This window comes from Podarcis filfolensis (assembly GCF_964270895.1).
Source record: "Podarcis filfolensis genome assembly, chromosome: 10".
NCBI lineage: Eukaryota > Metazoa > Chordata > Lepidosauria > Squamata > Lacertidae > Podarcis > Podarcis filfolensis.
This window is the reverse complement of record NC_139612.1, coordinates 39,812,875-39,828,930: the sequence shown is the minus strand read 5'-3', so window position 1 is coordinate 39,828,930 and position 16,056 is coordinate 39,812,875. Positions and strand designations below refer to the sequence as shown.

General features: G+C 42.6%; 1 protein-coding gene and 1 long non-coding RNA gene across 2 annotated transcripts in view; one reads left to right on the top strand and one right to left on the bottom strand.

Moving 5' to 3' along the window:
• The window catches only part of LOC310743325, a 21,923-nt gene extending 12,369 nt beyond the window's left edge, over nt 1-9,554 (top strand). The window contains exon 2 of the long non-coding RNA XR_014538948.1: nt 6,226-9,554. This is a non-coding gene — a long non-coding RNA (uncharacterized lncRNA). The remainder of the gene's footprint in view (nt 1-6,225) is intronic.
• Nucleotides 7,935-16,056, bottom strand: MRPL42 (mitochondrial ribosomal protein L42). The gene is made up of 6 exons (XM_083573501.1): nt 15,935-16,056; nt 13,505-13,657; nt 12,040-12,103; nt 10,984-11,068; nt 10,005-10,168; nt 7,935-8,098 (listed from the first exon to the last, which is right to left on the bottom strand). The coding sequence occupies exons 2-6, from the start codon at nt 13,587-13,589 to the stop codon at nt 8,053-8,055; spliced, it is 444 nt and encodes a 147-aa protein (XP_083429627.1). The 5' UTR covers nt 13,590-13,657; nt 15,935-16,056; the 3' UTR covers nt 7,935-8,052.

Here is a 16,056-nt window from a genome sequence, read left to right as displayed (position 1 = left end):
TCCGGAGGCGGCGCGAAACTGTAATGGCGGTCCTCTTCTAGTCTGAAGAGGGGCTCCGCAGGAAAGGGTCGTTTCGCTGCGGCACAGCGACGACCCATCAAGAAAAACCACGAGCAGAGTGAGCTCGTGGCCGTGGGACTCGGCGGGCACCTGGAGCGACCCCGAAATCGCGAAAGGAACCCCGTAAGGGGCTCCGGAGTGAAAGAGGGGTAGCGGTGCTGTGAGTTCATCGCTCTTTCTGCGGGAGTGAAGCCGCGCAGCTGTTGCAGATGAGCGCCGACCTTTCTTCCTTTAAAGATTCGACTGAAACAACAAACCCGTGAGTAAGGACGTTAAATTCGGCAGTAAATTCTTGAAAAAAATTTTGGCTGTAACCGGGAGACGTTAAAAAGGAAGTCCGCCTCCCGGAGCTGCTTACAAGATCAAAGCAAGGGATCAGAGAAGCGAAAAGCGGCTGAAAAGGGATGTTTTAAAGAGGGACTTTCATGCACTTTCAGAAGTGACTGTTAACGAGAAAAGATAGACTTATTTGTGAGCAATTTTTTAAAAGGAAAATTGGAGCGATCCTCCCCAGTAAGATCATTCAAAGCTAAATTCCAAATCGTCGGGCTGCTGGAGGGGAAACTGTTTAACTGCGGAACTGTTACAAATTGTTACAAACTTTTACAGACGTATGGATACCCTTGAGCTTTTGAGCTTTAACAAGCTGGACTGGATACAAATTGTAGGCACCTTTTTGAAACTTTGTTAAAAGCTTAAAGTACTCTGCAGGACTTGTTTATTACCATTTGGGACTATTGCATTTCTGTTTTTTAACATACAGGGGACTTTAATGGCGGAAAAGTTGCCTTCTTCTTTTTGAAACTTTGGTGGTACTCCCCCTAGAGGATTTTGGGAATATAAGGCCTGGGAACAGCTTTTTATGTTTACTCTCTCTCACTGGATTGTTTTTAAATTGGATCTGTCTTTCCCATGGGACAATAACAATTTGACCTTGAACATTGACTGATGAGTGGTACAGGAAAGACAAGAGCAGCCAAAGCCAAGGAAGCTAAGGAGAAGGAAAAGGAAAAAAAGCAGGCACAGCTTGTACAAACAACTTTGACTCAGGGACGCAGATCATCAGTTCCAGCTGTGCTGGGCGTACAAAAGGCAGAAGCCGAAAAGTCTAAAATTCCAGCAGAGGAAGATATGGCAGCAGGAGCATCTGAGGGAGTTCTGAAACAAATCTTGGAGCAGTTGGCAGCTTTAAATCAAAAGGTTGACAACCAATCATCAAAAATTGACCAAGCTACATCTTCGATCCAGAAATTGACAGATCAGGTTTCCCAGCATACACAAGCAATTGAAAAATTGCAAGGAGCTACACAAGAAAACCGTAATTTGGCTGGGGAAGCTGTTCAAATTGCAACGGCAGCTAGAAAAGAGGTCGAGGAAGTTAGAGGTGAAGTTAAACCTTTGCATAAACAAATTGGTGAACAACAAGCCTACCTCTCGATGGTGGAATTGAAAAATCGTGAGAATAACCTCAGATTAAGAGCAATCCCAGAAATTGAACAAGAAGATTTAATTGGATTTTTGACAACAGAATTTTCAAAATTCTGGGGCATTAAGGAAGAAACTGACTTTAAAATAGTGTCAGCTTTTCGGCTGGGAAGATTGGCAAGGAAGGACAGACCCAGAGATTGTTTGATAATTTTGAGATCAAGGGAAGAGAGAGACAAAATATTAGGCCTACATTTCGCAAATACATTGGTGATACAAGATAAAAGGGTGGAAATTTACCGAGACATCCCAAAACAGTTATTGGACTTGAGAACCACTTATTCAGAACTGGCAAGACTGCTGAGAATCAACACAATTCGTTATAGGTGGGAGTTTCCACAAGGGTTATCATTTACTTACAAGCAGAAGAAGGTAAAGATAAAAACACCAGAGGATTTACAAAAGTTCCTGCACGATCACGGTGAAGATCTCCAAAAAGAAGCAGCAGCACTTTGTCCTCTACCACAAGCTGGGATTCCGCCTGGAGGCGGAGCAGGCCCTACACCCTCGGGACCAGAAGATACACCACTCTAGGTGTAACAAAACAGTACAGGATGTCTCTGCAGCTACTTAGTTGGAATATAAATGGCGGAAATTCTCCGGAAAAAAGAAGGAAAATATTTCACATATTGAAGAAAGAACAATTGGACATTATTTGTTTACAAGAAACCCATGTGACCAGGCTTCACAGAAAAGTCTTAGTTAACAAAAGACTAGGCCAAGAATTTATTTCATCAGACAAGGTTAAGAAAAGAGGCGTGGTGATATATGCCAAGGAGAGCCTGGCACCAAAATTTGTATTTAAAGATGAGCAAGGAAGAATCTTGGCGATTGAAATCCAGACACAAGGAGAAAAAATTTTGATATTAGGAATATATGCGCCAAATGACGGGAAATCAGAATTTTTTAAGAAGCTGCATGAGACCATGTTGGACTATATGGACTACAACAACATCATAATGATGGGAGACATGAATGGAGTGGTATCTACACATATGGATAAGTCTCAAAATCAAAACTTAACATCAGATGGCAGACTGCCTAAAACTTTCTTTGAACTGATTGACAATTTGGATCTGATTGATATATGGAGGACAAAAGACCCCCTAGGTAAAGAAGGAACTTTCTTCTCTGAGGCCCACCTGTCATGGACAAGGATCGACCAAATCTGGACATCTAGAGGGCTGGCACCCAAGACTAGAAAGGTGGAAATCTGCCCAAAAACATGCTCCGACCACAATGCTTTGAAACTAGAACTTAGACTTACCCAAACCGGTTCCTTCAGATGGAGAATGAATGACACCTTATTAAGAGATCAAGAGATTGTGAAAAAGGCCCAAAAAACGTTAAAGGACTATTTTGAAATCAACCTGAACACTACAGTTGAAAAAAGAATGATCTGGGACGCAAGTAAAGCCGTTATGAGAGGGTTTCTGATACAACAAAATACAATCAAGAAAAAGCTCTGGAATGGAAAGAAGGATAAAATATTGGAGAAAATATATCAAGGTGAGAAGAAACTGAGAACCAATCCCAAGTCAAAGGAAGTGCTGAGAGAAATCAAATTCCATCAAGCACAATACTCTAAACTGATAAATCAAGAGATCGAATGGAAAATCAAACAGATGAAGCAAAGATCATTTGAATCAGCAAACAAATGTGGAAAGCTGCTAGCTTGGCAGCTGAAAAAAAGACAAAAGTTAAATACAGTGACAAATCTAGAGATTGAAGGAAGAATGGTTCAGAAACCAGAAGAAATCAGGAAGTGCTTCCACAGATACTTCAAAGAACTTTATGCACAAGGGCCTCAGAAAGAGTTGGAGATAGATCAATTTTTAAGGATAAATGGACTACCAAAAATAACCCAAGATAAAAGATCAATCTTGAATTGTAAAATAACTCAACAGGAAATTGAAGGTGCCATTCAGAATATGCAACTTGGCAAATCTCCAGGCCCGGATGGGCTTACCTCCAAATACTACAAGACTTTGAAGGACTACTTGACACAGCCTTTGATGGAGGTATGCAACCAGATCATGGAGGGGAAGAGGGCACCGGAAACGTGGAAAGAAGCATTCATCACATTGATACCCAAGCTAGAATCTGAAAAGACCCAGCTTAAGAACTACCGTCCCATCTCACTCCTGAATGTGGATTACAAAATATTTGCAGACATTTTAGCAAGCAGACTTAAAAAGGTCTTAAATGAAGTAATTCACAAGGACCAAGCTGGCTTTCTCCCTGGTAGACATTTATATGGAAATACCAGAAACATCATTGACATTTTGGAACTATTGCAAACCAATAGGAACACAAGGGCGGTTTTAATCTTCATTGATGCGGAGAAAGCATTTGATAATATATCTTGGAAGTTTATGAAGAAAAATTTGGAAGGGATGGGAGTGGGACGGGGGTTTGAAAATGGAATAGAAGCAATCTATTCAGAACAGAAAGCTAAATTAATAGTGAACAATGTGGTGACGGAGGAATTTAAAATTGAAAAAGGGACACGACAAGGGTGCCCTCTATCCCCTCTTTTATTCATTTCAGTCCTGGAGGTGCTATTGAACATGATTAGGGAGGACCGGTTGGTACAAGGGATAGAGGTCGGAGTGAAACAATATAAACTGAAAGCTTTTGCAGATGACTTAGTTTTGACATTACAGGAGCCAGAACCCAGTACAAAAAGAGTTTTAGAACTTATTCATGAGTTTGGTCGGGTTGCAGGATTTAAGTTGAACAAACAAAAGACTAAGGTTTTGGCCAAAAACTTGACATCTACAGAAACAGAGGGGTTTCAGAGAGAAACAGAATTAAATGTGGTTAAAAAGGTGAAATACCTAGGGATCTATTTGTCTTCCAAAAATTTGAACTTATTTAAAGACAATTATGAAAAATGTTGGTCGGAAATTAAGAAGGACTTAGAAATTTGGTCAAGATTGAAACTTTCCTTGTTGGGTCGAATAGCAGCTATAAAGATGAATGTATTGCCGAAAATGTTATTTTTGTTTCAGACCCTACAGATCGTGGACAGAGTGGAATGTTTTGGAAAATGGCAGAAGGATATATCTGGGTTTGTCTGGCAGGGCAAAAAGCCTCGAATAAAGTTTAAAATACTAACTGACTCGAAAGAAAGAGGAGGGTTTGCCCTGCCGGACTTGAGGTTATATTATGAATCTGCAGCCTTCTGCTGGTTGAAAGATTGGTTTTTGTTAGAAAACACTGATGTCCTGGATCTGGAAGGGTTTGATAATGCTTTTGGTTGGCATGCATATCTATGGTACGACAAGGTTAAGGTTCATAAACTGTTCAAAAATCATATTGTCAGAAAATCAATTTTTGCAGTCTGGATGAAATATAAGGACTTATTAGAGAGTAAAACCCCGAGGTGGCTATCACCAGTGGAGGCCAAGGCTCGAAAAAGACCCAATATGGAGGCCTATTGGCCGAAATATTGGGAAATAATCGAAAAAATTGGAGACAACTGGAAACTGCAGAGTAAGGATAAACTAAAAAATAAGGTGCGAGATTGGTTACACTATGCTCAAATTCAAGAGGTTTTTAAATTGGATAAAAAAGTTGGTTTCCAAGTGGAAAAATCGAAATTGGAGACAGAATTGTTAGAACCAAAAACTAAGGTATTATCGAGAATGTACAACTTGCTGCTTAAGTGGAATACACAGGATGAGACAGTTAAATCTGCCATGATAAAATGGGCACAGGATGTCGGACATAACATTATGTTTGAAGACTGGGAAAGGTTATGGAACAACGGGATAAAATTCACGGCATGTAGTGCCCTGAAAGAAAATATTATGAAAATGTTATACCGGTGGTACATGACCCCAGTCAAGCTAGCTAAGATATATCACCTGTCTGATAACAAATGTTGGAAATGTAAGGAGGCAGAAGGGACATTTTTTCATCTCTGGTGGACCTGCCCAAAAGTGAAGGCCTTCTGGGAAATGATTTACAATGAACTGAAAAAGGTATTTAAGTATACCTTTCCCAAGAAACCAGAGGCCTTCCTGCTGGGCATGGTAGACCAGAAAGTGTCAAAGAAAGATAGAACTTTGTTTATGTATGCTACCACAGCAGCAAGAATACTCATCGCAAAGAATTGGAAGACACAAGATTTACCCACGTTGGAGGAATGGCAGACGCAGTTGATGGACTATATGGAACTAGCTGAAATGACCGGCAGAACCCGAGATTTGGATGAAGAATCAGTCGAGGCGGATTGGAAAAAATTTAAAGACTATTTGCAAAAATACTATAAGCTGTATGAACTTTAAGACAGTGCATGTTTTTGGAAAGGTTACGCTTTAGCAAATATGATTAAGCAAATGGTAAAATTAATGACAAATGAGAAAAGAAGTCAATGTGAATCAAACATTTTATGTTTATTTTAAAAGGTAACAAAGTTAAGATACAATATACTGAATATGGGTACATAATAATGGAAAGTTCCAACAAGGTTTGAAATAAGGTAACAAATTGCTGATATTGCTACTACAAAGAACGCAGATCTGGAAGGTGTGGGGAAGTCCAATGGTTTTCTTTTTTGTTAAAAAAATCAAAAATTGTTTCTTGTATTTGGGTTTTTCTGTATTGTATTGAATTGTCAAAATTATGAAAAGAAACGTAATAAAAATTATTTAAAAAAAAAAAAAAAAGAAGGTCGGCAGTTCGAATTCCCACGACAGGGTGAGCTCCCGTTGCTCTGTCCCAGCTCCTGCCAACCTAGCAGTTCAAAAGTATGTCAAAGTGCAAGTATATAAATAGGTACCGCTCCAGCGGGAAGGTAAACGGCGTTTCTGTGCGCCGCTCTGGTTCGCCAGAAGCGGCTTAGTCATGCTGGCCACATGACCCGGAAGCTGCACACTGGCTCCCTCGGCCAATAAAGCGAGATGAAAGCTGCAACCCCAGAGTCGTCCGCGACTGGACCTAATGGTCAGGGGTCCCTTTACCTTTAAGTCTTGTAAGATGTTCCAAGCCAAATCATTCATGTTCTTATGCAACGTTCCAATTATGCAGGAAATCTGGGCATTCCGTGCCTACAACATATGAACAAATATCTTGCAAAACATGATAATTACTTTCCCATTATTAGTCAAGACTGGGACGCGAGTGGCACTGTGGTGTAAACCACAGAGGCTTGGGGCTTGCTGATCGGAAGGTCGCCAGTTCGAATCCCTGTGATGGGGTGAGCTCCCGTTGTTCGGAGCTCACCAACCTAGCAGTTCGAAAGCACATCAAAGTGCAAGTATATAAATAGGTACCGTTCCAGCGGGAAGGTAAATGGCGTTTCCGTGCGCTGCTCTGGTTTCACCAGAAGTGGCTTAGTCATGCTGGCCACATGGCCCGGAAAAACTGTCTGCGGACAAACGTCAGCTCCCTCAGCCTGTAAAGCGAGATGAGCGCCGCAACCCCAGAGTCATTTGCGACTGGACTTAACTGTCCAGTCAAGTACTGCTGAGATTAGATAATTAAGAATTGATACTTGAAATTGCTTTCTCCCCTCAATCCCTTTTTCATTGTGTATTCTATTACACAATGAGCAAGAACAATCTTCTGCTTTACTCTCTACACCACTTTGTAAATGATAGTTTTTTGACTAATAAAATATTTAAATCAGTAAGCAAAGAGCTGAAGTTCCACACTGGTTTTTTTATAACTAGTTATTTTTGTAAGCCAAACTGGGAGTCCAAAGACTTAAGAGATAAAACTGTCTCAAGGGTTGTATCTTACTGCTGTGTGAGTGAAGTTCTGCTCGCAAAACAGGACCCCTGTTTCCTCCCCAGCCCCCCCCCACCTGCTCCTTCAGAGCTGATTTCTGTGCATGTGGGGGGCTGGAAGAGAGGAAATTCTGTTGCGGGAGCAGAGCTACAGCACTGGATGTAGGCCAAATTCTTCAATCCACATTGTTTAGCTGGGAAAACTGCTAATCAATAACATTCAGTAAATTATTTCTGGAACACAGCTTTACTAGAGCTGGTTAATTCCAGTAGTAGGCATAGCATGAATGTTCCACACAGGCATTACTTGCCATCATGACTGGCGCTGGAGGCTTAATGTTTCTTCACGTAAGTCTTCGTGGTCATCATGTTTCACTTATTTAGTGTCAGTCTCCTAGAAGTCTGAGGCATCCAGTTCTGTTGGCTATGCATTTCCTTCTTGATCTCTGGGCTCCCTCTGCTCATCACAAGTCTCATCACAAAGTTGCCTTGGATTTCAACCCCCTGTTTAACACTCATTTCAGCTGCAGCATTGGCCTTGTTTTCCAAGGTCTGCCCTAGTAGGAACAGCGAGCTGTTAGTTCAGTCCTTGTGCTCTGAAATTAGGCCCAGCAAACCAGCACACAGGAACGGGCGAAGGCACAAAGCAAGTTTGAGTTAGAAAAGTACTTTAATGACAACCTAACATATATATACACGTTCAAAGCAATCTCATCCACTTAAGTAGTCACTTGCCCCGACAGCAACGACAAGGCGACAAACATGGTGTTCATCTGTCTTTAGGGGTATTGGTTTTCTTGCGTCTAGTGTGGTACCTTGAAGAGAAAAAAAAGAAGAAACACATTAAAATGTATTTTGTCATACGTTCAGTCATTTGAATACTCCGTTTTAAGAGACCAGTGATTGTCATGTTGACATTGTGTTTTGACATTACATTTATTATACCTTGTATATTTGTCTGCCCAATACAAAATAAAAATAAAAATCAAGTCTTATGTAGTGCAAAAATACCCTGTACTTTTTTGGTTCGTGGGCAAATCCAACTTCCAGCAGCACACAAAGGATGAAAGTTCCCTAGGAGTCCTATATCCGATCCTATACTCAGCACAGCATCAGATTGTGTCTCTCTTGCTAACTGTGCTAAAAAAGAGCTTGATCAAGACTTCTGCTTCTATGCTAAACTACATCCACAGTGGCTGAACTGCAGGACTATATGGCCAGAGACTGCGACACACAATTCTAGGTGATGTGTGTAGCACAGGAAAATAGGAAATCTGTTTACTACCTGGTCCATCCAGCTCAGTAACATCCACAATTACTGGCGGCAGCTCTCCAAGGTTTCAGATGAGTCTATTTGGTGTCCTCAAATTAAGGACAACTATTCAAGGCCCCAGGGATGCGGGTGGCGCTGTGGGTGAAACCACAGAGCCTAGGACTTGCCAATCAGAAGGTTGGTGGTTCGAATCCCCGCGATGGGGTGAGCTCCCGTTGCTCGGTCCCTGCTCCTGCCAACCTAGCAGTTCGAAAGCACGTCAAAGAGTCGGTCACGACTGGACCTAATGGTCAGGGGTCCCTTTACCTTTTTATTCAAGGCCCCATTACCCTGAGACCCTGAATAGTTGTGGAAAAAACTATTGGGGCCTTTTGTCAAAATAAGGTTCCAGCAGATGCCCTCGATATACTTAGAGGGGGGGATACTTTGGAATACCCCATATGGAACGGAAACACATTTATGGATGTAATCAGGTCAAGGATATCTATTGATTTGCTCCTTATATACAAAGTCTAATGGAAATGTTTTATCGTCTATTCTTAACCGGTTCCCAGGCTGATCCGCTCCAGGAAGTGACAGTTGAACTCATAGCTGATAAATATCTACAATATACTCATCTGGTAGCCAAATTTGCTCTGGCAGCTAAGAAGCTCTGCTCCAGCTATGTTAATGCTTGTAATCTTATATTTTATGTGGTAAACTTTTATGCTGTAGACTTTTATAGACATGTTATCTTAGAGGAAAGCCTTGTTTTCACCATCTACTGTTCATTGTGATACTTCGAATGGATATGAAGTTTTCTATATCTTTGAATAAGTATGAATAAAGGTATGTTAAAAAATACAAAATAAAGGAATTCCTGCATTTTTTAAAAAAAGCAAGTTTGTTTTCTTGTTGGTACGGCTATAGATGACTGCCAAACATAAAACTGGATCGGTATTCATGCCTGCATGAGTTACATTGTTTATACAAAAAATAAAATAAAAATCTTACTGGTAGGACCAGATGAGTTAAATTATTATCAATAATTCTCAACATAACAAACCATTCCAGAAATTCAAGCGCCATGTTTCCTAGCCCACTTAGGTATTGGATAAGCACAAGTCTTCTCATATGTATCTGGATATATATTTCTCTCTAAGGTACTTTATTATCGGTATAGCCATTTAGGTAGGAGCTAAAATCAGAGCAGATGAAAATCCTGGTATCTTACCCAAAATAGCTTTGCCCCAACTATTCTGGAGGGTTGAGGGAACCTCTGAAAACATGGAAGAATGAACTGGAGGCTGCTGGGGGAGGAGGGAATCAACAAATGTAGCCTTCCTCCCCTCTGCTAGCAGGAAAACCCTTCTGTGGATGAAGGGACCTTTCCATCTGTGGAAGGCAAAGTCTGGATCCAACCCAATCCAGGTTCTGCAGTACTCGTCACCCTCCCACACAATACTTACTGTCCCACAGGGTACCAGCGGTGCTTTGTTGTGTAAAACATTTTACTAAGTTCCTCAATCATAGGACCTTGCTGGTTCTTGAAGTCCTTTCCATCCAATCTAGATTTCAGGATTTGATCATGTGTTTCTTCTCTATAATCCAGTGGATCTAGTTGTGGAATGGGCTGTCAAAAGAAAACTGCCCCAATTAACAAACTAAAAAAAAATACACACCCCCAAAGAAAAGCCATAAACATATATATTTATTGCCTTACAGTTATGAAATGTGCAGGTATTGCTAGTTTTAGGCTGAATGTAATTTGCCATTTTGCTGTATACATCGTTTAAAACCCCACCCCATCCAAAGATTACAGCATGCTCAATCCTGGCCATTATGCTGCAGAACAAAAGCGAATACTCTTCAAACAAATTTATCAGTCCTATTTTTCTCTAGCTTTTTTGCCTGCCACTGTTCTGAACCTTATATGGGAATAACCTCCCCCTCTTTTGATCCAAGCAACTTCTGCTGGAACTAAACTACTTGCAAGAGCTCATTCTCACTACCACTTGTGCATTTCTGGCTTCTAATTATCCATGAAATGTAGACTGCAGCCTCTTTTCTGCTGGCTCTGGGAGAACAGCTACTGAAATAGTGCTCCGCTTAATGGAACAGAATTTAAAGATGAACATAATCTAGATATCTGGATTACTTTGGGAAATAACAGCAAGGTGAAATGATGCATGCAGTCTTGAAAAGGGCTGAAGACTAGGGTGTTCCGCTGAACTTGTATATATTGCCACAGATCTGAACTTCTTGGTGATCAAGCTGAAAATTTAAGCTATGTTAAGTGTGCCAAGCTTAAGTTTTGAGCACAAGCCTATTTTTAAATCACGTTCATGGTAAAGGATAACCACCAAGAAGAAAACTGAAAGGGTACCCAAATATGAGCTATGTTCGCCTGATAAAATCAGGAAGATATTTTTTTGCAGATTCACATACTCTTGTGTGCTCATATGGAATGTCCACTGAAGGGTGATAGCAAACAATAGTTTTTCCATCCGATGTCACAGCAAGTTCCACTTTGCTAAAAAAGAAAGAGATGACATTGGACAAGGCTTTTTCCTTCTTGTTTTAACTAAAAGGTTTGCATAATTAAATGAAATAATAATTTTAAAAATCCAGAATAGAGGCTAAACCTCAAGAAAATATTTTTATACAATATTTAAATGGATCTAAATTTATTTATATGATTTAAAGTTGTTCTAATAGACCAAAAATGCTGTTTAGCTGTCCAGTAAGGCAGAGCACTTGTTTTCCTGTAGTCTAGTCCTTTGAAGTATGTAACCTTTGGCATGCACTTTGGCATCAGTCTTTCCACAGTGAGTAAGCACTGTTTGGGTTTCCTCCCCAGTTCTTTGCAACCAGAATATGCACTAACGGTACGTGTTGTCCAAACAATCCTAATGAAATGTCTGACTTCAATATCAGTTTTTCTCTCACAGCAGCATTTTTATGGAGCTACTGACCACACTCATAAACATCCAAATTAGTGAGTTTATTAGACAAAGAGCATAGAGACCTTCATTTATATTCAAAAAATCTGTGGGCAAGGTAGAACAATACTAAATATCTAAACTAGGGCTGTTGAAGCCAAGTTCTTTGACAGCAAGCCCAACTAAGCTGATATCCTAATGAGATGTTCAGCCTGATGCAAGACAAAAGTGATTACTATGAAAGCAGTGCATAGGAACAGTGCATAGGAAGCTGCCTTATACCAATATACCTCAATCTTCTAGAATCTGGCCAGCAGCATCTCTCCAGAGTCTAATACATTTTCAGCAAGTCTTCATAGCTCTACAAAAGCCCAACTCCACTAAAATATGGTGTTTTCTTTTAATGAGAAATTAAAAGAGATTCTAAAATTCATAAATTATTCTAGCAGTAAGAGTGGACTGGCAATTGTGCTACTTCTAATATAGCAACTGACATCCTGGTGTCTTTTCACACACTTGTGAAATGAACTTTTGAGTTAAATCTGAATGGCTTAATACATACCAGTTATAGTCATCGGGAAGAGCTGAATATGTAGATTTGGGACAAGCACAAAATACAGATGTATCTGAAAATATAAGAGCCAAGTAAAACACCGGAAACAGAAAACAGCACAATGCGGGTTTCCTTTGAACACTGCTGAGCATAAAGTGGTCATTGTAACAACTCACAGTACTAAACTAGGGATTGGAACATAAATCAATGTGAAGACATGTTAAGTCAGGCACCCCCAAACTCAGCCCTCTAGATGTTTTGGGACTACAATTCCCATCATCCTTGACAACTGGTTCTCTTAGCTAGGGATGATGGGAGTTGTAGTCCCCAAACATCTGGAGGGCTGAGTTTGGGGATGTCTGTGTTAAGTTATCTCACTTTTCAAAGCCTCTCCCCAAGCAATGTCCCTCACTGGCACTGCACAATATTTACAGGTGTCAGACTGCTTTGAAAAAAAGCAGTATGACACCACATAACCCTATAGATAGATAGATACATATGGTATAACAGAAGAGCTACACAGCTCTGTCCTACCTTTCTTGATTGATAGCCAAGTATTCTTCCCTCCCCCTGCCCCTCCTGTAGACTGTTCAATGCAAGGGAGACCCTTCCCCAGCTTCAGGTGCCACATGGCAGAGTTGCCACTCAATACGTTGCGGATAAGAAAAGAAAGTCCAGTGCTGCTTTGCCACTTCCTCTGCCTCTGTTCTCCAACTGGTGTCACTTTAGAAGCAGCCTCCATTAAAAAATGGTGGGGAGTGAGAGGAGAAAAGATGGAACCCACCCAAATTAGGTAAGGCTGGGCAAACACATACACCCTTTGGGAAGCTGGGTGTGTACGCCATTCTGCAGCAGCACACGGTCCAAACTCTATGACAGTATTCCCTAACCTGGCGCCCTCCTGATGCTGCTGAACTATGACTCCCATCAGCACCAGCAGTGTACAGCTATGCAGCTTGCACTGATGGGAGTTGCAGCCTACCACCAGCTGGAGGGCACCAGGTTGGTGAAGGCAGCTCTATGCCAAATACTCTGGGAGAGATGGGCAGGAATAAAGGGGAGGGCTCTACTTTTCCATCCATGTAAGGCTACTATGCCATTGCAGGTTTTCCCGGTTATTGCTCCTCCCCTCCAACAGAGTGATTGGGCATATAGTCTTCCTTCTTGCATGTCTGTCAGCCAGCAGCGCATTTCTCCAGGCTCCCTGGACACAGACTTGGGCAACAAGGCTTGAATGGGAAAAGAAAGAAGCTTCTCTTCTTGTACTACCGGAGTGCTGCTGAACTGCCTTTGCTGCAGCAGAGGTGGCTCAGTCATGCTTCTCTTGAGTGGAGACACAAACTCTTTTCCCATCTAGAACCACAAGCTGCTTAGCTCCATGGTGATGGCAGAAGCAGCAGCAGCAGCCACCTTCTGTGTGTGCAAAGCAAGATCCCACTCCATTAGAGTTAAAAGAGAATCCATGCACACTTACTAGGAGACAGAACTTGCTTGGTGAAAGCGGCCAAACGCGCCCATGCAGTCCTCGACAACACAGCCCTTCGTGATGCCATGGCCATAGTAGCAGGCAAAACAGCTGTCACGTCACAGTGATGTTTAAAGAAAATCTGCGCAGTTCAGTCCGTCACTGTTTGGGAATCAGTGGTTTGTCAGGAGATTAGTCAAAACGTACTAGATCCACAATTTGCAAGTCACCTTGTACACATTTCAATAGCTTCCAGGCTTTCACTGTTTAATTTTTCACTATGCAAAGTCTTCCCTATCTTTGCCTTCCTATTTCCCTATGACAGGTGTGGGGAACCTCAGGCCCAGGAGAACAATGTGGCTTGGCAGGACTCTCTTCCTGGCCCTCGAAACCCTTCCCCAGCGATAACTATTGCTGGCTCTGCTTTGCTCCCCCCCCCCCCAAGTGCTTTTGGTTGGCTAAAATGCATCCTTGACTGCGTGTCTGTGGTGTATGCAGAAAACTCTGATGTATGGCTGGAATGCCGTCAATTGTTACAAAGGTAAGCATCACCTTAATTTCTCTGCTCCACCCATTTTGTGTCCTAGAGTCCACCAACTACTTTCATGAGACAACCAATGGGTTGCTTGAAAAAAAAGCTTCCCACCCCTTCTCTAAAATTTCATTATACCAATTGTACAGACTCTGGAGGCAGTGGTGTAGTAGTCAACCAAGTGCAACTCAGAGCAGACCCACTGGAATTAATGAACATAAATCATGAATACCACCCAGGAAGTATACCTCAGCTTTGAGCCCCACAAGACAATGCGAGTGCTCCATGGCTCAGTCACAGCATTACCAAACAATGTTATCATGAACTGCCTGAGCCATGTGAGAACAGTTCTTTCCTCATATAATTTATTTTCAAACACTTTTTATCCTGCTTTTCTGCAAGTCTGTACATCTTTTCAGAAGTTAATCTCACTGATTTCAATGAAGCTGATTCCTAGGTAAGTGGGTACAGGATTGCAGCCTTAAAACAATTAAAAATACAACATAAAAACAGCAAACAGCAGTACAATAATCAAAGGGTTCCAGATACCTCCTTCCACAAATAAACTGGATCTGGCTTGGAACCAAAAGGAGACCAGAACAGGATGATGCAAACACACACACACACACACACACAACACACCTAGCTTGCAGGACTGTTTAGAGCTGGCCTGCCACCACACTCTTGAACAACTTGGCCCCAATTAGCAGCTAGTTGACAGAATGCTGCTCACTCAGGTTCAGCAAGATATTTTTCAGAAGTGATTTTTCTCCTTCCCAGACCCTTCTTCAGCAGCAAGATGGTATCAGCTATGATGGACAGGTCTGGCTCAGGTGGCAGATTCCCATCTGCTGCTTGCAGGGCTGTCTGTGGCTGCTGCCACCGCCACCCACTGCGACCCCCTACTATCAGGAGCCTCCTACCAGATATGGAGCAGCACCACCACTTTTGCTGCTACAACCAAATACTGTTTAAACAGCATTTGCTGCTGTCAGGAAGGAGCTAGCAATGATGCAACAGGTTTCTATGTAGTGTGGGCCCAAGCCAAGCCTCCCTCTGAAGGGGTCCTTTATTCAGAGGGAGGCAGGAAGTGGTCCTGGAGAGGGTTTCTACTACCACAGAGTTCAAAGAGCAACCAACGCTGTTTCGTGCTTATTAACCTTCAACAGAGGCTTTAAACAAAGAGCCACTAAACTTTTGTTGCAGCGAGTAACCTTCATGGATTCATGTGCAAGGCTGTCAAAACCACATATAGGGAATGCGGGCAACGTTCTTTACACTGAATTCCACTGGTTACACCCCTAGCAGCGAGCAAGAACAGTATACCGTATATCCTATGCCTGCCTTGATTCGCCTCAGGCTCGCTTCTGTACACGCGTGTGTGTGCTTTCAGATGCAGATCCAAGGTCTCTCCAGAGCGGCAACTAAGCATCCAAGCCAGCCAATAAGTATTTGCCGCACTGCAGAAACGAACCCGGATGATTCGACCGGTCGTCAGAACGCTAAAGCCCAACGCTAGAACTTCTCGGATCTATTTTAAGGCAGGGTGCGGCGGCATCATTGACAACAGCTCAGCCACGGGCGCTTTGCTCTCGCAGTGAAATCGCTGCTCGGAGGAGGCAGAAGTGAACACGCGCGCCTAATGACCCGACCGGGGCATTCTGCACGCGGGGAAGCGCTTTTGCTTCCCTTCGCCTCCTCATCGCGCCCCAACCGCAGGAAAGGATTAGGATAGGGGCTTTCCGCTTTCGGCGCTGATTTCCCCGGCAGGAGCGAGGAGAGGATTCCCAAGCGCCAAACCGACAGGTCAGGCTCTCCTTGCTCCCCGGCTGCCTCCCCCACTTTCCAGGGCGAGGCGGCCAGGAGGCGAAGTCGGAAAAGGTGAAGGGAGGAAGGAAGCCGCTTACCCGGACGAGCCAACCCAGCAGCAACGGAGCTCGCCGTTCTCGCAGGAACCGTCCACTTCTTCCTTTACGGCAAAAAGGAACTCGCGAGGCAACGTCCGGGAGCTGCTCGCCTAAGCCCCAAA

Bases quoted from the DNA above. Each gene is read 5' to 3' on its own strand.
- MRPL42 (XM_083573501.1), bottom strand. From the start codon at position 13,589: ATGGCCATGGCATCACGAAGGGCTGTGTTGTCGAGGACTGCATGGGCG. The intron at 11,069-12,039 runs GTATGTATTAAG...TTTCTTTTTTAG, and splicing joins CTTCCCGATGACTATAACTG to CAAAGTGGAACTTGCTGTGA. The intron at 8,099-10,004 runs GTAAGTATTGTG...TTTCTCTTCAAG, and splicing joins CGCTGGTACCCTGTGGGACA to GTACCACACTAGACGCAAGA.